The sequence below is a fragment of the Anoplophora glabripennis genome, unplaced genomic scaffold, assembly GCF_000390285.2.
Source record: "Anoplophora glabripennis isolate ALB-LARVAE unplaced genomic scaffold, Agla_2.0 scaffold346, whole genome shotgun sequence".
Taxonomy (NCBI): Eukaryota; Metazoa; Arthropoda; class Insecta; order Coleoptera; family Cerambycidae; genus Anoplophora; species Anoplophora glabripennis.
In genome coordinates this window covers 410,923-437,657 of record NW_019416443.1, presented here as the reverse complement: position 1 = coordinate 437,657, position 26,735 = coordinate 410,923, and the positions used below count along the sequence as shown (strand labels likewise).

Sequence of the window (26,735 nt, the reverse complement as noted above, 5' to 3'; positions counted from 1 at the left end):
TTCAGGAGTCTGCACCCCTTGTGTCTTTTTAGCAATATCAATTTTCCTGGAAATTGACTCTTCTGCCACGGTAAATGACTTCTATCCACCGTGACGTTTGAGTATTGTATTATCCCCTCCAGCACTAGCCAAGAGAGGTGCAGATGCGCGACGCAAGCCATGCCCTGTATATAAATTAGAATATGTCAAGCCCAAAAATCGCGCAACATTAGGGATTTTTTTATAGCTAATTAATACAAACACATTTCCGGTTTGAAAATTGAAAAAGAACCTTTTATGCTGCACATTTCAAGGCCTTAGCTTAGAATATTTTCTAATTGATTCAATTGGATTAACACAAAATCCTTCATTTAACACAGCGAAGCTTCTTGGTTTGTTCGTTTTAGTATTTGAAATCATGATGTGGATATACTGACAACCCTTGGTTACAGACACAATTTAGGTTGACACGTTCATTTCGTTAAATTACTTTTTCCGACATTGACAACTTGAAATTTTAACCAAGGACAGTACCATAAATAACAATTTTTTTAGTTATTGTCATATCTTTGACAATCACTTTTTTAAAGATATTCCATTTCAATTTGGTGCAACCAACACTTTTTTAGGACTCACGGAACATATGACTGAAAATAATCTGCGGGTGACACTTTTTTTCAAACCGGGAATGTAATTTTCCACAACCAGGACCTTTTATCTAAGCTATATGCCACGGAGACGCAAAATCGTCGGAATCCCATCGATCCCCGCACCCATCGGTTTATATAAAATAAATCTGGGGCTCATTCAATAAGCCCCGCCATTTGGAGGAATATATCTGGTTATTATATAAATGAAATAGGCCTCGGGTTCGTTGCTCTTGCGATATCTTCGGCCGACTAAAACTGCTGTTCCCCTTTTGACTTTATTATTTTCGACGACGTCGCCCGTCTTGTAAATCCTAGCACGCGCGAGCTCGCGAAAAGGGGGTGTATTTATGCAAACTGGGTCGTTTTATGGATGGATCTCTATCTGTTAAATTAATATGGGAAAATGCGAAATTCTCTGGTAATTTGGCAGTGACGCCATTCCTAAGGTTTTATTTCTATATTATACTTGCTTTGAAGACCGCTGCTAAATATGTAGAAGGTGGTCGAAACGTTGTAAACAGAGTTCGGCACTTCGGTGCGTAAATAAGGCGGCGAGTTGAGGGGGTTTCGCCTCATACGCTTATGACGATATTCCAATCAAATTAAATTTTTACGTGTCAAAATTTAGTTCAGTAAACAAAAACACATAAAAATTAGGAAAAATTCCGTAGAGTTGAATGAACTACTTTACTCCAGCTGAATGTTAGGGCTTCTTTTTCGAAGTGGCGCCCAAAAGTTCGCAAAAAGACAGTTGTTTTCATTAAAAAAAAAACTAAACATTTTAGAAAAAAATGTTTTACACAAAAGTTGTAGAACTTTTTATAACAGAAATTTTGAACCCAACCCGCTGTCAATTGATAAACAAATGTATTAGTTATTGTAGAAAAAAGGCTAAAAATATTGCATTTTTTAAAAACTTTATCTTTAAAACGAAAAAAGATTTTCTCAGTTAAAGCTCGGCGTGCTTGCTCAAATTTGAACGGTTCGTTGTGTCGCAGACTTTCTCTCTCTTCCTCCTCTCCCCCCTCTCCCCACCCTCCCCACAACAAGCATCAACGTATCCAGCGGAGCAAGCATTTACGGGTCCCAATAATTTCAGATGCAACAGTGGAATGGTTGTACTTTAAATCCCCTTGATTGGGGTTGGAAAAATTCCATAAATGGGCTAGTTCCCATTTTTAATAATAAATCTCCTGCACCTGAAAATTTACATGAAAAAATAGCCTGTAAATGTGTTTAAGGATGCCAAGGAAACTGTGGCTGCCGAAAGTTGGGAATAAAATGTTCAATGTTCTGCAAAGAATGTATGGGAATAAATTGTGAGAATGCTTATGAGCCTGATTTTTCTGAAGAGGACATTGATGAAAATGATGACGACGACATTGATATTAATATTGAAAATATACTATTTTAACTTTCACATTCACAAAAATAAATTTTTTAGACAAAATAATACAAACAAGTAACAAAAATTTAATAATAATAAGAAAAAGTATCGTTGGTTAAATTGACATACCTATCGGTTGATTTTAATTGTACAAACTTCTACCAGGCACCATTTTAAAGGTCTTGAACCAGCTTTCATTTGAATATTGGCATTACATATACGTAAATTAACTCAGAAAAAAGTTATAAGACGAAAATCGTCAAAAAGGGCAAAAACTGGCTAAAAATTCAAAAAGTAGGTCAACTTTGATCCAATGTATCTCGGTTTCTATTAGTCGTACGTACTTTTATAAACACTTATTTTAAAGGAAAAAACATTAACTTTTTTTTCTGTGAAGCAATGCCTATACCTAACTCCGCTCAGAAAAAAGTTGTGGGCCAAAAACCAAAAAGAAAAAAAACGCATTTTTTGGGTTTTTTTACTCGTTTTTTGGGCATATTTTTGTTAAAAATAAATTTTTTTGACTTCAAAAGGTCTCATTTCGATTGGAAATTCAATTTGCTACAACTTTTCTGTTGACAACTATAGTGAAAAAATGCATAGTTTTCTAGTAAAACTCAAAAAACTGAAAATACCACCTTTTTACTTCGTTCTCAAAAACGCACCCCTTTAAAAGATAGCACCCCGCGGTTTTATCATTTTTTAGGGTCAATTGAACATATCAAACAATAAAATTTCTGTTGCGTTGTAGTTCCTTTGTACCCTCTTTTTTGACATAGTCAATAGCCTATTACTTTTGTTCTACACGTTTTACTTTTCAATATTTCAGTATCTAAAAACGCCAGAAATTTGACTATTTCTCGGACAGGGATATGGCCACCTTAATATTAATAAATGGGGTCGTAACGATTTAAAAAATAAATAATAAAAAATTCTCGGCCTGTTAGTCGTATTTTTATTTAAGTTAGTCAAAAAATTTCAGCTTTCAGATGGATTGCCATCTGCCATTCCGATTAAATTTCAACGAAAAAAAAAAGATTACATTTTTCGACCCAAAAAAAATATCTGTTTCCGTAGATTTTTCGCATATTTCCAATTATTTTGCAATACGTCCACAATTTGCACAGGAAAGTCCAAATCTTAGAGAAAATTTTAAACCCAATATGGGTCACGTAAGTGCATTACTGTATGATTTATTGAAACTTGGAAGAAATTTTATTTTTTTTGAAAAATTCAATTTTTGCAAAAACTATCAAGTAGTTTTTTGTTTTATGAAAATGCTCTTATTCTACTTGCCAAGGACTACATATTCTGAAAGTTTCTTAAAAAAAATCATTCTTTCGTTTTAAAGATATAGTTTAAAAAAAAAATGCGATTGTTGGTACACATGTTCGCAAGTGGCCCATTTTTAAGCGTTACGTCAAGAACGCCGCCGGACGTACCACGCGGTTCCCGGAAGACGACCCCGGCAGAATGGCGCCAAGGACCAGGGACTTCTGCCAGCGACTACCAAGCTACCTACGACCGACTCCACACACAGGGACTCTCCACCAAACATTCGAACCGACAACACGTCTTTTTCCACAAGCTTAGTTTTCAATAAAAATAGTTTATTTGGACCGTTGAGAGAGCGTTTTATTTTTGCTGTACAGCGAAAGCAACCCTCAAGTGACATCGGGCTGGGCTCGAAATTTTTGTTATAAAAAGATCTATAACTTTTATATGAAACATTTTTTCTAAAATATTATTTTTATTTTATGAAAGAAAACTTTTTTGCGAACTTTGGATGTCATTTTGAAAATAAAGTCCTAACATTCAACAGCATTTTTACGTGACTTTGTTTACTAAACTAAATTTTGGCAAAAAAAAACCGAGATATTTTCGTTAATTTGACTGGCCTAATAGTATAAATCTTCTATAAAGATACCACAGATTTCCATAATTGGGGCAGCGATACCGACTTTTGAGTGAGTCGAAATAAAACATGTCATGTGCATCGACAAAGTCAGAGGAATAAAATATGTGATGCGATTTTGTTTGTATCGTACCGCAAAATATACGGAACACATTTTTGTTTCAGCGCCATGAAAATCCTCCTGGCGAAGCTCCCGCGCCCCTGGATCGTGGATGAAAAGAAAGACGATGGCTACACCGCCCTCCACTTAGCCGCGCTCAACAACCACGTCGAAGTAGCCGAACAGTTGGTCCTCCAAGGAAAAGCCAACATGGACCTGCAGAATGTGAACCTGCAGACCGCCCTGCACCTGGCTGTCGAACGTCAACACACTCAAATTGTCAGGGTAAGTAGCTTCAACCCTTCTGGATTGAAACGTAGCTTGTAAATAATTCTTTGGGTATTCCAGCTTTTGGTTCGAGAAGGGGCTAACCTGAACATAGCCGATAAAGACGGCGACACGCCCCTCCACGAGGCGTTACGTCACCACACCCTCTCGCAGCTACGCCAACTGCAAGACGTCCAGGATGTCGGCAAGCTGCTCATGGGCTTGGGAACCCAGGGCTCCGATAAGAAATCATCGGCCAGCATCGCTTGCTTTCTGGCAGGGAACGGGGCCGATCTTGCGATCAAGAACAAGAAGGGCCAAACACCCCTGGACCTCTGTCCCGATCCCAACCTGTGCAAGACACTCACCAAGTGCCACAAGGACAAGCAGAGCGGAGAGATGGAGATGGGGCCCAACCAGAATACTCAAAACTCGAATATCAATTCCACGCTAGACGAATGTCTGGTTTGTTCGGACGCCAAGAGAGACATGCTGTTCCAGCCCTGTGGTCACGTGACCTGCTGCTCTGCCTGCGGCCCAAGGGTTAAGAAATGCCTTATATGCAGGGAGTCTGTTGCTACCAGAATTAAGGTATCACATTGTTATTATAAAATATAGTTATTTATTGTGGTTGTTGAATAGCCTTGCATACAATTTGTGGAGTCAATTCAGATAGAGGAACTATGATGATCAAATATTTTTTCTGTTGAAATAAATTTTAAGACAACACTGACTTTGAACTTGGTACAAATAAGGTTTAATAATCACTAAAAACTTATTATTGTTAACTCATTAGTGTAATAGTGCAACAAATAATCAAGACCTAAAATCTAATCTCAAAAGAGACAAGACAAGAATCAGTCGATGTTACCCATAAACCTTATAAACTACTGGACTCGTGCAACTGTCATTTTGCCTATATCGCACAGATGTGTGCGAGAGAGATAGAGCTAGTGCAGGCTTTTGCTTCGTTCACAGATCTTCGACTGTAGCGCGCTACATTTAATTCAACCAATCAGCTAGCTATACTCGATTCCTTACCCCTTTTTTCTGTTGGGGCGTATTCCCGTTTGAAGTTAAAATGATTTTAACTACATTTATGTGTGGTGGCTACACTGAAAGTATGGTTAAGTTAAAAATTTTGAAAAATTATTGATTAAGTTTTTAATTATATTCAGATGAATGGCAGAAATTACAGCCGACGAATTTCTGATCTACAAAGACTTTACAAAAATAGTATAGAGATTAGAAGACAAAAAATTCTATTAAAAATGTGTAGATATGAGTAAAACGTCACTTATGGTATTAAGAATTCTTTTATCTTAACTCAAACTGAATTAAATTCGATTTCTCTTCTTTTAACAATAAATTTTTGTACCAGTAATTTTAATTATTATTAATGAATAAGAGCAGAAGCACTATTTGTTTATATGGAATTTCTGTACAAATTGGATATTAACGAGGGAGTGTAATAATTAGAAATTCAAAGATATTTTGTTATACATATTTAAAAAATATTCGTAGTAACAATTTTCCAAATAGTTTTTATAATGCCTTCTTTATGTATTTCTCCATTTATTTTCCTCATATCCTAAGCTCGATCAGTTAAAATTACAGCAAGCTCTTCTGAAGTAGTTGTTTTAAATTAAAAAAAAACTATATAGATGCTCTTTTTTAACATATTATTTAAAGAGGTTTTAGTCCAATTAACTAAGCCTTTAAATCGAAATTTTGCCAACTTGGCTGAATTTTTGATATGAGTTAGTTTAAGGTATATTATAACAATAAGTGAGAGTAATTTTTTGTTCAACCCCCGGCCAAGGGTGGAAAAAGATAAAACAAAGGGCTTTTTCAAGATAACTCAAANGTGCAACAAATAATCAAGACCTAAAATCTAATCTCAAAAGAGACAAGACAAGAATCAGTCGATGTTACCCATAAACCTTATAAACTACTGGACTCGTGCAACTATCATTTTGCCTATATCGCACAGATGTGTGCGAGAGAGATAGAGCTAGTGCAGGCTTATGCTTCGTTCACAGAACTTCGACTGTAGCGCTCTACATTTAATTCAACCAATCAGCTAGCTATACTCGATTCCTTACCCCTTTTTTCTGTTGGGCCGTATTCCCGTTTGAAGTTAAAATGATTTTAACTACATTTATGTGTGGTGGCTACACTGAAAAAATGGTTAAGTTAAAAATTTTGAAGAATTATTGATTAGGTTTTTAATTATACTCAGATGAATGGCAGAAGGGACAGCCGATGAATTTCAGATCTACATCTACAGGCTTTATAAAAATAGTATAGATAGAGACTAGAAGACAAATAATTCCTTTAAAAATGTGTAGATATGTTAATTCTATGAGTAAAACTTCACTTATGGTATTAAGAATTCTTTTATCTCAACTCAAACTGAATTAAATTCGATTTCTCTTCTTTTAACAATACATATTTGTACCAGTAATTTTAATTATTATTAATGAATAAGAGCATAAGCACTATTTGTTTATATGGAATTTCTGTACAAATTGGAGATATTAACTAGAGAATGTAATAATTAGAAATTCAAAGATATTTTGTTATACATATTTAAAAAATATTCGTAGTTACAATTTTCCAAATAGTTTTTATAATGCCTTCTTTATGTATTTCTCCATTTATTTTCCTCATATCGTAAGCTCGATCAGTTAAAATTACTGCAAGCTCTTCTGAAGTAGTTATTTTAAATTAAAAAAAAACTATATTATAGATGCTCTTTTTCAACATATTATTTAAAGAGAGGTTTTTCTGAAGCATATTATAAGCTCAATTCAGTTGAAATTGTCTATTTATGTGTATTTAGTTTGATGTTAAAAAATAATTTGAAGTGTGACACATTTAAAGTGGCAAAAGTTTGATGTCAAAATGACATTTTATTTTGAGGATGGAGGAAATAATATAATCAAATATGTTATCAACAGAGACAACTCTACTTGGTCATTACTTTCAGAAAGATGCAAAAGGTATAAAAATGTTGGTACCTTCATAACCTCTTTTCTACCTATGAAATTCTGTTTTTTCTCCACTTAAGCGTCACTTTACGCAATTGATCGCTGAAGACGATTGCACCATATTTGGTTTTCACAAATGTTTCACATACACTAAATCACACACAAACATTTAAGAAATCTTTTAAATGACTTTTACTCTAAGGTTTGTTTACGGTATTTTGTACCGGTATTTGCCTGCACTAGCTTCATCTGTCTTGCACACATCAGCGCGATTAACCCCCTCTTTCTAGGGCCACTCCATAGTTTACTAGATCTATGATGTTAACCAATCAGTCAAACTTAAAAATGAAAATGATAGATGGCGACACTCCCGTAAGATTCCTGTTGTCCTTATTTATATTGCGAACAAGAGTGATAGGGATTTTTAAAGTCCCTAGACCGCCGTCGATTATCCCAAAATGACAGTTTGACAGATGTCATTTTGTGTAATTTTATCGAAAGACTAGCAAAATTAAATTTTTTTTAATAAAGGTGTTAAATTTTCCGCTATGAAAAAAATATCTAGTAATTATTTTTAACACAGATTAACAACTAAAAATGTAACAACTAGGAATTGTCATATGTTCCATTCAATGAATTCGTGTTTTACATCTTGTAGAAACTCCAATCATGTCACTATTCTCAGATCGTGTCTTTGAAGTTTAAAAATTCCATGCAAATGAGTAGAAAGTCCACCATATTAATAGTGTATAAACAAACGTATAAATAAGTGAGATAGTTTTTTTTATATATTGATTAAATGGAAGTTATATATTAAATTTCTAATTACAAAACAAAATTTCGATAAAATACCTGCTTAATGAACATAATTGTAACAAAGTAGCTGCAAATCAATTAAAAGAGTTTGATTCAGCATTCTGCATATCTTGTAGTAGTTTATTCAAATTATTATTTACTTGGATACTGTTATATCATTTGCAAACCATGAACAATATAATTATTATAGCGTTTTTGACATAATTTGGAAAGTCGTTCATGCAAGTTAGAAACCATAATGGCCTGAGGACGCAATTCTGTGGGACAATTTAATTGATTCATTAATTTATATAATATGCTTTGCAATTTGTTTCTGTTTCGTTATAAATGATTGCAAAAATTTTGCCATTGAAGGCTGAAGCTTTTGAAGAAGATCTTCAAAAGTTTCTACAAATTGCAGAATGTAAGAAATAATGACTATTAAAATGTGTATTTGGCAAAATCGGTAGGATAAACCTGATAATTTATTGGTACGTTTATCGTAGAATACAACTCACCTTTTTTTTCTAGATCGAGGAATGCCTTGTCTGTTCCGACAAGAAATCGGCTGTCCTCTTCAAGCCCTGCGGCCACATGTGCGCCTGCGAGAGCTGCTCCCAGATCATGAAGAAGTGCGTGATGTGCCGCGCCCAGATCGAGCTGATGGTCCCGATGACGGTTTGCGCCGGAGGACTGGGCATCATCTCAGAAGTTAAAGCCGATGTCGAGGAGGAAGTCAAGCCCTCTACCAGCGAGGCTCCTGTTCCTCAAGGACCTTTGATGAACAATGGAGGTCGGGACACCACCAACACCAACGACATCCAGAAGTTGCAGCAGCAGCTGCAGGACATCAAGGAACAGGTGAGCGAGGCTTCTACCGTTTCCCAGCCTGATGTCTCTAAAATTAAAGGACATGTCTCAATTCTGCTGAAAGATATTGTGGTGACATGTTGCCAGATTCTGGGATATTTCCCTAGCTCTAGGGAAAATTACTCCAAACTGGTGAAAAACAAAATTTTTTTTTGAAAGGTAGATCAATAATTCGATAAATTTCTTCTGGCAGTTTTTCTAGAAAGCAATTCACTTCATTAAATTTCACTTTTTCACCCCTTTTCCTAAGAATTTACGTCAAAAATATGTTAATAAAATGTACTACATAATTTCTGATTAATATCAAGTTATTTTCAAGTCTGTCCATCTGGCATCACTGCACTTGGCCCCAGTGATGCCAAATTTGGTATTGTTTCCCTAGTTCTAGGGAAAAATACTCCAAATTAGCGAGGTTGGGGAAATAAAAAATGTTATATGATATCTAGGAATGTTGTGCTTTTATGTTTTAAAGACAATTCAGTAACTTGATAAATTTGTTTTGACAATTAATTATTTTTTTATTAGAAAACAGTTCACTTCGCTAATTTTCACTGTTTCCTTCGAATTTAAATCACAAAATACATTTATAAAACATAGTAGGTAATTTCTGTTTGATTGCTGGGCATTTTCAGGTCTTCAAATCTGGCATCACTGCACTTGGCCCCATTGATGCCAAATTTGGGAATGTTTCCCTAGTTCTAGGGGAAAATATTCCAAATGTGTGATACTAAGGAAATATGGAATTTTACGTGATATCTAGAGGGATTTTGTACTTTTCAACAAAAATATAGAGTTTTATAGTATAATAAATTTTTCATTAATGTAAAATTTCTTTTGACATTGAGTTTTTTCTGAATACAATTCACTTCGCTAAATTTTGCAATTTCACCTGCCTCTCCCCACCCCTTCCTATGAATTTACGTCATAAAATAAGTTTATAAAACGTACTAGGAAATTTCTGCTTAATATCTAGGTCATTTTCAATTCTTCAAGTCTGTCTATCTGGCATCACTCTGCTTAGTCCGCAGTGATGCCAGATTTGTGAATTTTCCCGAGTTCTAGGGTAAAATACTTTTAAATTTGTGAACTTAGGAAACTGGAGAAAAAAAATGTGAGACTATAACAAATTTTTCATTCATGCAAATAAATTCGTACAATTTTTGTTTAAGGTAATTCAGTGACCTGCTCATTTGATTTTACAGCCAGAAAATATATTAATAAAACTTTCTAGGGAGTTTCTGCTTAATATTTAGGTATTTTCATATCTATCTGTCTGGCATCATTGCACTTGGCCCCTGCGATGCCAGATTTGCGGATTTCTCCCTAGTTCTAGGGAAAAAGTTTCCAAATTTGTGAAATTAGGGAAATAGGGAATTTTATATGTTGTTCAGGGATTTTGTACAAAATAAAGAATTTCGGAATGTAATAAATTTTTTATAGATGCAAATAAACTAAAATTCAATTTCCAAATTTAATAAAATAAAATTTTTCAAAATTTTTTAAAAATTTTTTGCGTTCTCTTTTTTATTACAATTTTGCATTGAATATTTGAAATGTCGAGAAAAAAATTATTTTTTGAAATTAAAAAAAAATTTTGAAAAATTGTTTTTTTCAAAATTAATTTTTTTTTTTTCGATATTTGATGAGTATTTAACGAGAAGTTGTGAGAAAATAACGCAAAAAAAATTGTTTCATCTTAATCATTAATTGCTCCTTTCCAAAACAGCAGAAAAAGTCATTTTTGCACTTTTTCAATTAATGCTGAGTATAAAAAAAAATCTCAAACATACCAAAAGGCCATTGAAGAGGATTGATTCAGGTTGCTAAAACCCATCTTCCATTCTCTGTACGATAATCAGTTCATGAGATATTGATGATCAAAAAAAAAAAGGTTACTTTTCAATCAATAGCCGATATCTCAATGAGAAATAATCATACAGAAAACAAAAAAAAAACAAATTGAAGCTTATGAATCAGGTTAAATGACCCTGGCATTTATTAAGCCAAAAAAATGTCTGAGCCCTTGTGGTTTCGAAAAAAATTTTTTTTTAAATTTTGCCTTGCATATTTCCTTGCGCAGAGGGTGATGCTCAAAAAAATTTTTTTTCAAAATTTCAAAACTACAATCTTCAATATGCTTCTTTTTTTTTCGATACGGCCATTATTCACGAAGTTACAGTCTTTCAAAAATCACTGAAAAAAATTTGGAAATTTCTTTGCTCTTTTAATTTTTTTGCTGAGTTAACTGTATATTAATTGCATTAGATTCTGATATTTTTCTATTCGTCATTGCACCTGATCCCAGCGATGCCAGATTTACAGTTTTTTCCTAGTTCTAGGGAAAAATTTTGTTTCAAAAATTTTAATTCAAATTTAATGCTTTTGGTTTTCAAATATTGGACTTGGGGTATTTTAAACTGAACACATCAAAACAAAATAATTCAAGAGCAATTATGAACAACTTCATTTTTGTATTTGTAGACCATGTGCCCCGTTTGCTTGGACCGTCTGAAAAACATGATCTTCCTATGCGGACACGGCTTGTGTCAGATGTGCGGAGATCAGATGACGGAATGTCCAATTTGCAGGAAGGCCGTAGAGAAAAGGATCTTACTGTACTAGATGGAGTTGATTAAATTATAACTTGAATCGTAGTCTATAGAAAATCAAATACATAATACGTTACTTGTAACGTAACGTCATGTTATGTAGTGTTTATGTCGTAAGTTCATTTCATACTGTTCGTGTGCAGCATGCGTTATATTTGATGTTAAAAATACACGTAGAGGTAGGATACGTTTGGATAATTCATAGAACCAGTGTATAATATTTTATATGGCGTAACGTGATTGTATTTTCACTTTTATATATCTTTGAACATCACTGTGAGGATAATTATATTCAAATAATAATTTAAAATTATTTTCTTATAATTTAGAATATTTGTACACTGTTGACAGTGGTTTTATGATTTAAAAAAAAAAATAAGTATAAAGATTTGGAATTGTTAATTTTAAGGTCCTTGTATATCTTGTTGGGCATTGTTTTACATTATTAAACTGTGTAAAATAAAAAAGAATATATACACGTACATTGATTAGTTAATTCCGATTTCCAACTTTTACGTTGTTGGCTGTTTGTTGCTTCTAGATTTCAACAATATTTCGTTATTACAAAGAACATTCTTCTGCTAGATACTGTTCACATGCTTTTTATATAAATGTTCTGTTGTAAACTACACTTTAAATCGCTCGCAATTCGAACTTTAGCAATTTTTTTTATTAGGTAAATTAGAACAATTTTATTTGTTATCTATTTTCTCATTAATGCATTAGTTTTTAAGTATACCTAAAATCGGACTTAATTTATAAATTTGGATTTTATTTTTCTCAATTCCTGTCCTAAATGTATATCCATGTAGAATTAAAAATATTCTACAGGGAAGAAAATTGAATATGATAATCATTTCCATATAAATTAATTTGTTTAGTGAAATATTTGCCTCTTGAATTTGTTTTTTAGGTTAATTTTGTATTTGTGCTAACATTCATAAATAAAGTCTTGGAAAAAAACTTTATTTTACTACCTACCTGCTTTACGATGTCCATTGTCCACTACAATTGTTGTTTAAATTCAAACACTACAACAGACGCCTGCTAATAATTAATTAAAATTCATTTTCCTTAAACAAATAGTGAAAATAAGGAGAAAATTTTCTTTTTATTCGTTAGGCAACCATCAATACAATGCTAGTGTAAACTTGGCTGCATAAGAATTCTAAAACTTTTTAGTATTTTACAGGGGTCCCCAATTCTTTATTTATATTTTTTTATAACTGAATAGAAAAAGGAACGTATTTTAATGAGCAAGGACTGAGAAGGATTATAGGTAAATGCATTAAAAATGAACAACACAATTAAAAATAAATCTTCCTTTATTTGTAGAACAGTAAATATAATAATTTCTGTATTTTCTAATGTAGGTTAACAGTTCACAATAAAAAGAAATGAGAAAAAAACATCTCTATGCAGAAATACCTAAGCCGGTTTTTCTTCGATACAGCCAATGCGATCACTTTAAAGATACGACTTTTCATTCTGCTCAGTAGAACAAAATATTCTCCGTACAATATATTCTCAAAGTTGAGACAAAACCGCCTTTAGATGAGTACTTTTTCCATCGATTTTCTCAAAAAAATCTGAAAAAAATTCGGTAGTCTATAAGGGGAGATTTTCGATTTTTTTTTTTTTTTTTCGACGGACGCACACAAAAACCCAACCGCCTGAACCGCCAATTTGAAAATTTTCGTGCATCTGGACACACATAATTCCAATCAATTATTAGTTCAATGAAGTGGAACGCTCACTTGTGTCGATTGACCAATCAAGCTGCATTAAATAGTTCCAAATTTTCATATCACCATCTGTCGCTCATAGATTGCACTAATCTGCGAAATAATTCTAGCCGTAGCCAGCTGTAATAGTCTCACATTTACTAGTGAATTAATTCAACTTTTAGTGTATAGATGGCGCCATCTATACACAGGCCTAAGCCTGTTTAGCGACAGCGACCCCTAGATAAATGATACTATAGATAGGAAACTTGAACAGATTTCGTGGTCACTAACATCGCTAACTGTTGACACTTTTTCCAACTTCTAGTGCTTTCCTTTTCTAGGAATTATCGGTAATACAGTGAGTTAAATTACCTGTAGCCGGTAAAAGATGCAAGCGCCATCTAGTTGTACGCTCTACAACTATATACCTACCTACTCAATATTTGTTTTAGGTATTCTGCCGCCGCTAAATTTAAAATTACATAACAAATCTCACCCTACACAGATCACTCAGAAATTGATTTTGTAAAATAATTTTCACGTAGATAATTTTTTTTGTCACCATGAGAAAATAAGTACATTTGATAAAAAGCATTAAAATCACTCAAGCATTAAAGACACTTTTAAATGCTCTAATAGTCTTCCTACTTAAAATAAGAAATAATTTTGATACTGTAACTTTTTAAAATGTTTGTTGAAAAAATTTCAAATTTCAGTACATATTTTGAAAAAAAAAGAGTGAAAATGATTATAGAGTTTCAGTGCTTTCTATATTGTATTAGCTTTCACGGTGAATAAAAAAATATTACAAGTAAATAATTTTACTAAACCAATCTTTGATTAATTCTTGTAATAGAGATTTATTATGCAACTTTAAATTTTTCGTTGTGTTGATATCCATAAAAAAAACTACCTACCTCTGATCACATTTTTTATTAAAAAAAAAAAAAAAAAAAAATTTTATTATTAATAAAAAATGTGATTATATGATGATCAGACATTATTATGTTATATAAATAAATGTGAATGAAATATCTAATAAAACACACTAAAAACACAAATAAAACACACACCAACACTCGCCAAACCTAACCAACAATAAACAATAAACATGAACAAGAATGACATGAAATGATTCATAATTGCAATTGTCAAAATTTATTCTACAAAATCTTTGTGGCGACATCTATAGACTCTTTCCCCAACTTGTATATCCATCTCAAGTCACGTGGTTCCCAGTTTCCCCATATTTTCAAGTATAAGTTCTCGGGCCCTGCAGCGACCTTTTACTCCAGTTGCGTATTCTACGATACCGCCATAAGACTAAATAAATAGTTACTCATATGGATATTATACCGCCTAGACATGAGCGCATTAATTTTTTGACAATTTTCATAGACTATGTCCATCGATTTTTTCAAAAAGTTTTAGGGCTCGGAGAAATCTGAAAAAATTCCTTTGAACTATAAGTGGCCTCACCAATCCAAAACTGCATTCAGCATCACAGCATGTTTAACCTTTTGCAAATAGACTTACTTATAACAAGATAAGTAATTATATTTGCGAGTTAGAATATTCTCACAATTAAATAACTTAAATCAAAACCTGTGGTATGTATTCCGATGAAAATCAGCCAGCGAATTTATCACTTTCAATAACGGTGTATAAAAAAATTAAAATTTTCAATTATTTTATCTTTTATTTCAATAAAATCTACTACCTATTACGAAAACCTAAATCAAAGTTACGATTTATAATATTCAACCAATTCTTCATCTTGTGGTTTAAGTATAACCTTATCCCGTAAATTTACGACCCATCCGGGGTGCAACCCGTAGAATATTTGCCTCGGATCTTTTCGTTCGGTCAACATCTTGTAATCCGGATCGTCTTCTATTTTAGGTAAATTATAACCATATTTTTGAGCCAAAACTAATCTGTCTTCAGATACTTTCTCTGGATCGGCCAAGTAACCTCTTTTCGTGGGGTCCGTGTAATATTCTATCGCGTCCGGTGGTGGCATCATCCTACGGGGTATTGGAATACCTAAAAGTAGTTTAATTTGATATTTATCCTTTATTAAAGTTATATCAATTCTTTACCTCTTTCAAAAAATTTCTTGGCATTTATCATGGCCATTAGGGTGTGAGGATCATAATAGGCAGTCGTGATAACGCCCCCAGATCTCTCTACCGCCGCAATAACTAACTCGCTAGCCCACTGCACTTCTATATTAATCTTTGCATCGAATATATCTGCACCTTCGTCAGTTAAGTTGACTCCAAAGTGATTCTGGTCGGGAAACATTCTGTACAATCCAGAATTTAAGATGGCTACCAGATCAATTGGTTTGTTAGTGTCGATTCTATTTGTGTCAACCATTTTTTGAAGATCTAACAAAGAGAGCGGAGGATATTGCCTCTTTACGCTAAAAAACACAAGTTTTCAAATAAGCTACCTGTATATACACCAATAAACACTTACTGATGTCCTCTGTAATACGGTTCCCAAGGAAATCGTAGATAGAAAGGATTGTTGCCTGTTTCATAACCCAACCTCATGTAATTCTGGCGTTGTCCTGCGCCTTTATTACCAGCTCCGTGTTTGTCACCACCATGCTGAGCTCTGCCTCGATGGCCTTTCTACAAAAAATTTCTTATTTCACTATTCTTGTTACGATTCAGTACTTACTCTCCGTTTATTGTGATCCTTTATATTAGCTAAGCAAACTCTTGGTAATGACCGCAGCAAGTTAAGTGCTTTTTCGACGGAATGGGTCATCTTTCCAATTTGACGGGTAAAATAACTAGCCGCCCCAGCCCCCAACAAAAAATTCTTGTTCCTACTTTATTTCAGAGAAAAGTAGGGTTAGGTTTTACATTTTAGATTTACTCGTGAGTCGTGACATCTTTAATATTTTGTGGCAAACTAATATCGGTAATTATTTACTTTAGTGGCACCACCTCCAATTTTCACAAAATTTTGTCTACCCCCCTATTTTCGATGGTGCTGAACACGAATCTGAAGTTTTTTTGTGCGGTCGAACCCAGTTTTTGAGAAAAATTTTTTTCAAAATTCTTACCAGAATATTTCGGTTAACACTACGTAGAACTCTGTATATTTTATGTAGCTTTCAGAACATCTGTAATAAACAATGAACATTGTTTAAGAAACACATTTTCCCAAATTTGAACTAAAAAAAATATGTATTTAATAAATAAAATTATAGTAACTTTATGTGGGATGAACAGAGTTGAATGAGAGTGGGGGAACTCAATGTTGTCATCACGAATTACAAATGGCGGATTCAAACTACAAAATTTTTATTTATTAAATACATATCTTTTTACTTGAAATTTACGAAAATGTGTTTCGTGAACAGTGTTAATTGTTCATAACAGATGTTCTGGAAAGCTACATAAAATATACAGAGTTCTACGTACTGTTATATGAAATATCCAGGTTAGAATTTTGAAAATTCTAACCTGGATATTTCATATAACACTACGTAGAACTCTGTATATTTTATGTAGCTTTCCAGAACATCTGTTATGAACAATTAACACTGTTCANCGCGCTAGCCTAAGGGCCACCTTAGCAAAGCGCATCCCAGGCTGCATAGCCGCACTACCCTACCCAACCATACCACACATAAACATGACACTACCCCCGGGGTTTACACAGACGAGCCGGCGAAGCAAGAAGAGCGCCAGAAGAAAGGGCCCTAGCCGGCGGGGCCCAGCCAGGACAAAAGGAGGTCCCACAAAGCGCCTACACCGGCCGCATTTGCGGTCGGGGTAGACGACGGATGGGGCCCACCTACGAAGGCTGTCCAGGCCTACACGAGATGAGGCAGGATAAAGAGGGATAATTCCCCTCGATCCCAAATCATTGAGGCCAATTTCTAGCCATAGAATAATGGCGAGTTCTCGATTCTTAAAAATACTCGATTCTGCCCATCACTAAAAATTACCTTGTCTCGGAGCTTACTGCTTTCGCCGCTTGGTGCGCTTGCATCTTAAAAATTATCGCGGAAAAACTAATCTGCCTTTCTAGAGGTGGTTCCATAAGAATCTGGGATCGATAAACACGTTGAGATAGTCGGTTTTTGTGCAAGTGCTTGCGTAGTTATAGATTAACCTAAAATACACAGATCTATTTGTTAAGAAAGGAGGCGGCGCCATCTATACGTGTGTTCAATTAATTCACTAGTAAATATGATGCTGTTACAGTTGGCTATCTGCTAAAGTATTGTCCCGAAGTTTAGTGCACTTTCTGAACAACAGATGGCAGCATGAAAATTTGGAACTATTTAATATAGTTTGATTGGTCAATTGACACAGGTGAGCGTTCCACCTCACTGAACTTAGTAATTGATTGGAATGATGTTTCTAATAGCACGAAAATTAAAAAAAATTAAGGTGCCTTTCTAGACGATGCCCTATGCATATGAGCTCGCTAAAGACGCTGTGATGATCGGTTTTTGTACAAGTGTTTCCGTCGCGACGTGGAAAAAAAATCGAGGCCAAAATAAAACAGCAACTTCTATATAGGTATAAATTATAAGGCAAGTACAGACTGGTTCTAAAGGATATAAATCCTTTAAAATGTAAATATCTCGGTTATTAAAAGGTGACCTCTACACACCTGTGAATACAAAAAACACCACTTTTGGAACCTTAAAATTAAATTTTCCCAAACTAAATTAGTAATTTGGTCCTTCGAGTCACACTTCAATCAATCTCACACTCTAATTTCTGACTGTTTTTATGAACATTTAGCAACATGTCTTCTATCAATTCTATTAAATTATTTCGGTCGTGCAATTTTATAAAATTATTTCGACAAAATCAATCTCCTGCGGTATGATTTGGAGATTATAGTCTGAAGTTGACATATATAGAATGGATAAAACTAGTGTTCACAGAACATTTTCCTTTGAGAAGAACCACTGAACTGGCGTACAATGCCTTGTACTCGTAGATAGTTGTAAAAATTGACGCTCAAATCTTGTAACATATTGTGCATGCTGCTGGTACAAAGTTTAAAATAAGCCGGTGCTATGTGAGAAGGCAAGTACCAGCTCTGCTGGAATCACTTTGACATCCTGAAGCAACAGAAATGCTGTCTCCAAGTGTCTTTTCACCGATGCTTTGCAACAGCACGATGCCTCTGCAACATTTTGCTGACTTTCCCTGTAGATTGATAACATTAACAAGTTCGCTATCGGCATACACATTTACCATTTTATCTCTAATATACAGTTTTTTTTTCAAAAATAATAAACTCCCAACCACTAAAAAAACGCCCACGATAAAAATATGAAAATTCTATTTGGCATAAAATACTTTTTACAAAAATATGAATATAAAAAAATGTAAGAAATTAAAAAAGTAATAATAAAATTGAGCATGGTGCATGGCAATGTTATAGGCTGGTCATAGCTGGCGGCCTGGCGTAGGCCTTCGGTATGAACCCATACTTCCTAGTCTTGGGCGCGTACGCCCACAACCACCCGTCGACCGTCTGGTTATTGAGATCGGCATAGATCCAATCGCCTCGTCGGACGGTTAGATCGTCGGGGGCCTGGGCTTTGTAATCGTAAAGCATCACCAGTTCGGTGCCGTGGTACCGCAAATCGTCGGCGGTCGAGTTCGTTAGTGTGTGAGTGTTAGTCTGACTGGTGAAGTTGTTACCGCTGTTTTGATTCGTTGAATTCAGGTGCCCTAGAAAGGGAAAGGAAAAAGCACTGAAAATGTTACAAATACAACCGGACATTGAATTTTTTTGCCCTTCAGAGTAAAGAATAATTAAAATCTTGCCTTGTATCACATTATCGGCGGGATAGACGAATCCTGAAGGGATGAACCCTTCTTGTCCGTCACTCCTCACGATCCAGTACCAGTCCGGGTCTTCTCTGTTAAGTACTGAAAAATAATATTAATAATTTCCACTATACAGGATGTTGCGGTTAAAATTACCCACCTGAAAATTATCGGAATTAAAAAAAAACAAATAAACCTGAGACAGGTCAATTTTCTTTTTAACCGGGACACATGATGGCATAAGTTTTGGTGTCTTTAAAACTACCCCTTAGGCAGGGCCGTAAAATACCCTTAAACTTTAAATGGCACCCTATGTTGAGTGACGCCTCATTTTAAAGCTTTTTCAATTCTGCCAACCACGACATATGACTTTTTAAATTTTGGTTTGGATATGACAATAAAACCCTTTGAAATTGGTTTCCCTCTGCTTCCACACAATAAAATTTTTGCTCCTCTTCCGAACGAACATTTCGAAGTATTTCGGGCATAATCTGATGAAATTCTTCATCAATTTCTCGATAAAAAAATTTGTTTTGAAGAAAATCGATGTGACCAGGTTTATTTCTGTTTTTTTTTAATTTCAATATTTTCCAGGTGGGAAATTTTAATTGAAACACCATGTATAATTTTCCACTAGAGAACTTGGAAATTTTAAGGTTAGTTGATTCAATATTACCTACTGACAATCTACAACTAAAACTGAGACGTTTGAACTACTCCATCGGATATGTAACACTCTCGTCAAATTATTGTCATTAATTTTACTATACAGAGTACAAATGTATAATTAATATTTAAGAGGTCCCTTAAAGATAAAAATTATTAAATTTAACAGCGATATACAGAAATTTCCTAATTAACAACAATAATAACTAAATTACTGAACAGATTATGATTGAAAAACACAAGTAAATGCATTTCTTTCGCACCGAGTATTGAATTATGCAAAATAAGGAAATTGAAGTGTTATCAAGCCTGAGTTAAGAGTCAAGGAGGCATTTTCCAGCACATTATTTAAAAAAATAAGTGCCTGCATCATCCACGCATTGTAAACACAAAAAATTAAATATTGTTACAAATGATAAATCAGGAGTATAAATACACAACAACAGAGACCTAAGTTCGCTTCCCTGTGGAACTCCTTTATTTTAAAGAAAATATTTTGAACAAATATTGTACAAAATTACTTTTTGTCTACTAAAAACAAAATTGTCTATAAATAAATAAAATTTGTAGTAACGTCAAACTTACCAGTGACAAATTCCCCTCTCTCTACCGACACATCGTTCTCATCGCGGGCGATGAAAGTATACAGTACGATGTACCTTCCCGACGGGTCCTTACAAAAAGGGATCATGTCCGGTTCAGAGTGGATGCTAATGGGGGAAGCTGCACCTGTTCCGTGCTTTTTCCCTAATGAATCACAGTCGCTTGTGTCTACACCCGCCCCATCGCTATAAAAAAATGCTAAAAATCTGCAAAACACAACCATATTTGCTTACCAGTCGTGGTTAGTGTCTAAGCTATCCCCGGATGCTAAATGGGCTTCTCGGGGCAATTTCTTCTTGATGGCCAGTTCCGCCAGGTGATTGTTGTAAGGCGTGCAGTATGAATAGGGTATAAACCCCTCCTGTCTTGTGTCGAGTCCAATAACGTACACCCAATCGTTCTCGCGGTACAAAATATTAACAATCTATAAAAAATGAGTAAATACACCTAGTAAGAAGAAAAACCGGAAAGTATATTATATTTCAATGTCTTCTGTGCACTTATATTTTTTTAACACTTTGCAAGAATTAAATTTGGAAGCAAAGTTTATAAACTTTGTGTAAAAAACCTCAGAATTAATAACTTTTCGTGTCGGAAACCAGTCAACAACAAAAACAGGAAAAAACATGTCTTATGTTTTAATTTCGTCAGCAATGTTTTGAATTAAAAAAATATATTTAAGACACACACCTTAAGTAGGTCAAGTTGTTTTGGTCGATATTAAATATTAAATTCCTTCACTATTACCTGTCCACGTTTGACTTCCAATTCATCATCCACGCAGGGAGTGAAATCGTGCAAAACTACCATTTTACTGTCCGGAGACAATCCATGTTCCTTCTCGATGCCCACCCTCACTAAAGTCTCAATACTCGCGGAGCCCGTAATTCGACCCATCCCTGGGGTGACCCCATTGTTGGACCTGCTCAGCTCCTTTTCCAAATCTACACTGGAGGCTACAATAAGAAAATTACCCAAAATTAAATCACAGGAGTTCAAAGGACAATGGACGTACTTACATTTTTTCTTTTTTCCACGTCTGATACGCACAGGGCATAGAAATGCCATCTTTGTGAAATGTTTACATACTTTCCAATCGTTTAAGGACAGTTTATTCCAGTCGGGCTCAATTCATTGACCCCATATCCTTCATAATTTTCACAAATGTTGTCTTTCGGGATAGGTAAGTATTGCTGATTGCTCGTCCCGTAAATAAAAACAGTTAAATGAAACGAAAGTAGCTAAAGGTGACATGCTCCTTTTGGTGGCTGCGATTGGTGCTGCAACAGGTAACTCACCTGCGCCAAATTCAAACGGAAGGTAACCTGTTTAAACGTCTCACTGGGTTCTACTATGTATTTATAAATACGAATTTTTTTCAGATTCTACAAAAATATAACTTACACGCACAGTTTAAATGGATTAATCGAATTTTTTTGCTTATTCTTAATCGTAAATGACCTTGAACCTTGAACCCATTTTTCACAAACATTTTAACTGAAGAAAAAATTACCAACAGTTGCCAACAACGCCAGCTCCCGAGTTTTTTACCGGGGGGGGAGTGTAGAAAAAGTAGAATAATTAAATAGGTTAACAAAATAAATACATCAAATTTTTCGGGTTATTTTCTAGCTTATCTGTGTTCCGTACTAGCACCAAAATGGAAAAATAAACTTTTATTGCGTTTCCAGCGATGCGAAAACGAGTGAAAAATCAAGTATAAAAACGAAATTTTGTAAGTACCTAACCTACTTAAATATATTAAACATTAAACAGTAAAATATTCCTATTCAAATTGCGCAAATTTCAGTCTTAAAGTGAATGTTTCACTTTATTGTTATGTAATTGTAATGTCAATTTATGATATATATTACTCTCGGTTTTTATCTTTTCTCCGAATACATTCAAACGGTTTTTTAAAATTGATTGCCCTTCGAAAATGTAATAATTCTTTTATTTGTTGACAGAGAAACAGAGTAACACGTATAGGTTGATGTAATCACAAAAAAAAACAATTAATATTATCTAAAAAATAGATCGATATATCTCCTGATATGCAAATAGACTTATTAATATTGCTATTAGTAATTGTTCCAAGAAGTCCCTTTCTATTTTAACGGCTGATTAAAAGACAGACCGGATTTCCTGCCAATATCTGCAAGTAATGCTTCTACCTAAAAGGAGCAACTGATATTTTTTACCTGTACAGGCTGGTCCATTTTCGATGGGATTTCAGGGTATCTCAGAAACTACTAAAGGTATGTTAAATCTGACACCACGTTCTCGGGCTCGATTTTCATGGCAAACTCGACTGTCAAATCAGTAATTTGCTATCTTCATTTGTTTCTTAGTTACAGGGCGTTTCTCGTTATTGTGACACTTTTGAACATGTCTGTATCTCAGCTGTTAAATAAGTTAGAGTTAAAGTAAAAACTGCTCAAGACTAATTATTTGGCGTAGAATTGAATGCCGGTATTAGATTTTTAGTAGGTCTTAAGATTCCGGAGTTATAACCCAAAGTTATAATTTTTTAAAAGGAAATCGTAGCTGGTTATGACGTAAAAAAATGGAGATTTTTTTTGCTTTTCAGCAATATACCACATGCTATAGTTATTTTTCCAAACACAGAAGATACGGGGTGTTTTATATAAAAATTCGATCCTTTTTTACATTTTAAAATACATACAAAACTATAATTCTTACTTTTACAAAACTCATATCTGTTGTAAAAATATGACGTTTATTTAAAATATATATTACAGATAAGAAAAGACAGAGTTTTCAAATTTTTATTCCACTTCAACTGAAGTTACAATATTAAACGTAAATTAAACAATAGTAAGTACCTACATCAATAAAAACTTTCAAAAATGATAGCTAAATGTTCAAATTGCCGTCCCTCAACTGTCACACATTTCACGCATCTTCTGGCAACGCTTCGGGTAGCATTCATTAAATGTATAGGTATTTGAAATATTATTAAAAGGAATTTTAAATATAATGTCTTTTAGAAAACCTCAAAGGAAAAAGTCCAACGGACTCAAATCAGGTAACCTAGCTGGCCATCTGATCGGTCCGTTTGTTCCTATCTACCTATCTCCTAAAATTTCGTTAGTATTATATTATCACACGAGTATATGTTGTGCATTTAAAATAAATGTCATATTTTTACAACAGATATGACTTTTGTAAAAGTAAGAATTATAGTTTTTTCTGTATTTTCATAGCCGGTCACATTAAAAAGGAAAAAAATATATAATTTATATATAAAACACCCCGTATCTCCCGTGTTTGTAAAAATAACTATAGCAAGTGAAAAGCGGAAAAAAATCTCTATTTTTTTAGGCCATGGTCAGCTACGATTTCCATTTAAAAAAATATAATTTCGGCATTCAATTCTACGCCAAAGAATTAGTCTTGACAGGTTTTTACTTTAACTCTAACTTATTTAACAGCAGAGATACAGACATGTTAAAAAGTGTCACAATAACGAGAAACAAATGAAGATAGCAAATTTCTGATCTGACAGTCGAGTTTGCCATGAAAATCGAGCTCGAGAACGTGGTATCAGATTTATCATATCTTTAGTAGTTTCTGAAATACCCTGAATTCCCATCGAAAATGGACCAGCCTGTACAGTTAACACGCCTATATATTCGAGGTTCCCGCGCCGAAATCAAAACATTTATATCACATTCAGATACGTATTTCTATTTCACTTTTTTTTTTTCATGCGTTCAAAATGCGTAACTACTCCCCCTCATATCCATAGTTGCTCCAGTTTACCTTGTCCCTTGCCCGCGTTAAAAAGTTTATTTGACACTATTCAGGTATGGCATGAATGCAAGGTCCCCAGGCACTGGCATAAGGATGTGAAAACGCCCATAAAATAATGTTTCATATTCTCTGAAATTCCAAGGTTGCGTAAAAACGATATTGTCGAACGTATTTTACGATATCGGTCATTTGTATGTTCAAATTCTTGTAAAAAGGAACATCGCACAAATATGTACCTGTATTATATGTTTTGTGCCTACATCTATTTAGTGAACATTATTTTGTAACTATCCAGTTATACGTTTCATTCAAACGTCATTTTCTTGACGATTTACTAATTCAACGCCACTTTGACATATTACAAACATTGTTTGACAACAATGTAGGTATAAACAGCACGATTGTTGGCAACGAAAAAATTAAATGGCCTACTATTTTCAAAATTTCAAATAGGTAATAATATAATAAAAAAAATCTGTCATCGCATTGCAAAATTACAAGTACAAAACGATTAGTATACGCTGATAATATTCAATTATTATAAACAATTTGACGGTTTTTACATTATTTTTGTACTCTAAACCCCTAAAATCTACATCTACATTTTTACTAGTTAGCCCGTCAGAAAATTTTGTTTCAATATAAAGTCACACATTTCCGTTTGGTTCTTTGAAACATTGATTGAGAGAATATTAGATGTGAAAAATTAATATCTACAAGGCTTGCTGGCCAAAAAGAAATTGACAAATTTCTTTATAATAGAATTATAACGAGCGTTCAAATAAAAACGTGGTCGAAGTTGGCTCTGACACATTTGACGTAGGGAGTAGCTTATAGCGACCAACTTAACCTCATTTCTCAACGAGCTGTATAGCAGCTGTCAGTTTCAATAACGTTAATGACTATATAACTTTATTTTAAAGAATAATCGTGATAACAATAACAAACAATTAAAGGAGCTTTTTTTAACACTGTGTGGCAGGTACCGACTGATACTCCCACCATTTGTGATAAAACACGTACAGAAGTTCTTGGTGCATTTTCCATTATTTGTTGGACATTTTCTTTTAATTCTTCAGTCCGCTTTTTAGGTCGGCCGCTCCCATCTTTTCTTGTTACACTGCCCGTTTCACGAAAAACAAACGCTGAACTGCACTTTGAAAAATTTTGTACTCAACAACGCCGGGAAATTGATTTTGAAATTCTATGAAACATTCCTCAATAGAATACTTCCATATTCCATCAATCTTGCGTCCATTTCTAAAGTAGGACTCTATGATAAACACTTTTTGTTCTTGAGAAAACACCATTTTAAACGCTTTTTAAAACGATAATATTCAAATTGATAGCGGCGATATAGCGCTTTGACAGATGACGTTTAAGTTCATTTGCTATACGCTACGCCCTACGTCCAAATTTTCAGAACCAACTTGACCACGTTTTTATTTGAACGCTCGTTATTATCACTTTTAAGCATGTTTGTCTTCGTCTCCCCAATTACCCATCTCTATCAGAAGCGCAGAGCAGAGGGCGCGACCTTGGGGAATACCACAGCACACAACAGTTAATTTGTACGGTTATTCTTCTTGACAGGTCAAGCCGAAACATCTCGAACTAATTAATTCCGTGCAAAACTCCGATGAAACCATTAAATTCTAATTTTTCATCTCGTAATAAGTTTTCACCCGCTTTGGCCTTCGGTTATACGGTCGTTTTTTTATTTCGGTATTGTACGTCTTCCCTGTAACATGGCTTTTCTAAGTAACAGAACAATTAACAATTAGAAATTATTCATGCATTCAGTAGGACAAGGCGTTTCGAGTAAAAGTAGAAATTCGGAATGGGTTCAGAGATCGTGACTCACATTTGAGCATCAACGTTGTTTATTTTTTTAAAGACCCGAAAATGCAAATTGCCCCTGAACAATAATACGTAGAATGATAATATCACAAAAAAAACTCGAAAGAAGTGAGCTAGCCCTTTACAAAAAACAAAGTAGGACGGGCAAAACAGCGTTATAAACAAATTGTCCTAAGGCCATTCAAATACCGCTCGGGAATTCGTCCTTTTTGCATTAAATAAAGCTTATTTTTATAGTAATTTAAAAAAAAAGAGAAATCACATACGCCTCTCTGTTCCCAAGATAGCTTTTTGTGCCTAGTTAAAAATAAATATACAGGTAAACTACTTTTTTTATATTGTATATCTGTGGAAACCAATAAAGTTGAAGAAGTAGTTCAAGTTAATCTTTTGCATAGATAGAGTCGAGAATAGAGCGTTTTGTTAAATATTCATGTAATATTAAAAAGTATTTCAACAATGTTGGTACTGATATGAAATGACGAAAGACCACATCCACTTTCAAGGTAGAGCCCATTCTCAAATCCTTGTCTGATTGCTAAAGACAAGTGAGCAAAGATATTTCAGACGTAAGTCTGCAAAATTGTTTCGAACATTTAGGTCACTGTTCCTCTTGAGTCATTGTCTTTAATTTGTTGGTAAATGTGACACAAAAGTACCTGAAGCATTTATTTATATATTCATTGCCATATTTGTATTTTCAGTAGGTAGC

At 34.2% G+C, this 26,735-nt stretch overlaps 3 protein-coding genes across 4 annotated transcripts in view; 1 reads left to right on the top strand and 2 right to left on the bottom strand.

The window, feature by feature from the left end:
• The window catches only part of LOC108909136 (E3 ubiquitin-protein ligase MIB1), a 55,109-nt gene extending 42,656 nt beyond the window's left edge, over positions 1-12,453 (top strand). Inside the window, exons 2-5 of the mRNA XM_023454571.1 lie at positions 4,097-4,316; positions 4,380-4,889; positions 8,618-8,947; positions 11,438-12,453. Coding sequence (XP_023310339.1) covers positions 4,101-4,316; positions 4,380-4,889; positions 8,618-8,947; positions 11,438-11,578 — 1,197 coding nt within the window. The 5' untranslated portion in view covers positions 4,097-4,100 and the 3' untranslated portion in view covers positions 11,579-12,453. The remainder of the gene's footprint in view (positions 1-4,096; positions 4,317-4,379; positions 4,890-8,617; positions 8,948-11,437) is intronic.
• A 2,518-nt stretch (positions 12,454-14,971) lies between these two features.
• On the bottom strand, positions 14,972-16,481 carry LOC108909137 (39S ribosomal protein L15, mitochondrial). 2 transcript variants are annotated; one of them, XM_023454568.1, is made up of 4 exons: positions 16,375-16,481; positions 15,777-15,934; positions 15,395-15,720; positions 14,972-15,338 (listed from the first exon to the last, which is right to left on the bottom strand). In XM_023454568.1, the coding sequence occupies exons 2-4, from the start codon at positions 15,851-15,853 to the stop codon at positions 15,037-15,039; spliced, it is 705 nt and encodes a 234-aa protein (XP_023310336.1). In that variant the 5' UTR covers positions 15,854-15,934; positions 16,375-16,481; the 3' UTR covers positions 14,972-15,036. The 2 variants fall into 2 exon arrangements, with proteins under 2 accessions (XP_023310336.1, XP_018568890.1); XM_018713374.2 differs by lacking the exon at positions 16,375-16,481 and adding an exon at positions 15,984-16,305.
• A 2,148-nt stretch (positions 16,482-18,629) lies between these two features.
• On the bottom strand, positions 18,630-21,671 carry LOC108909135 (SH3 domain-containing protein Dlish). The gene is made up of 6 exons (XM_018713372.1): positions 21,406-21,671; positions 21,134-21,342; positions 20,620-20,810; positions 20,369-20,571; positions 19,115-19,219; positions 18,630-19,018 (listed from the first exon to the last, which is right to left on the bottom strand). Exons 1-6 carry the CDS (start codon positions 21,452-21,454, stop codon positions 18,720-18,722), a joined length of 1,056 nt encoding a protein of 351 aa, XP_018568888.1. The 5' UTR covers positions 21,455-21,671; the 3' UTR covers positions 18,630-18,719.
• Between the last annotated feature and the right edge of the window lie 5,064 nt (positions 21,672-26,735).

What these genes read in the sequence shown, in the direction of transcription:
- LOC108909137 (XM_018713374.2), bottom strand. Translation starts at nt 16,073, where the DNA reads ATGACCCATTCCGTCGAAAAAGCACTTAACTTGCTGCGGTCATTACCA. An exon ending in CCGTATTACAGAGGACATCA is followed by an intron (nt 15,721 to 15,776) that starts GTAAGTGTTTAT and finishes TGTGTTTTTTAG; the next exon opens with CGTAAAGAGGCAATATCCTC. An exon ending in CAAGAAATTTTTTGAAAGAG is followed by an intron (nt 15,339 to 15,394) that starts GTAAAGAATTGA and finishes AACTACTTTTAG; the next exon opens with GTATTCCAATACCCCGTAGG.
- LOC108909135 (XM_018713372.1), bottom strand. Translation starts at nt 21,454, where the DNA reads ATGGCATTTCTATGCCCTGTGCGTATCAGACGTGGAAAAAAGAAAAAA. An exon ending in ACGTGGAAAAAAGAAAAAAT is followed by an intron (nt 21,343 to 21,405) that starts GTAAGTACGTCC and finishes TTCTTATTGTAG; the next exon opens with CCTCCAGTGTAGATTTGGAA. An exon ending in GAGAGGGGAATTTGTCACTG is followed by an intron (nt 19,220 to 20,368) that starts GTAAGTTTGACG and finishes ATTATTTTTCAG; the next exon opens with TACTTAACAGAGAAGACCCG.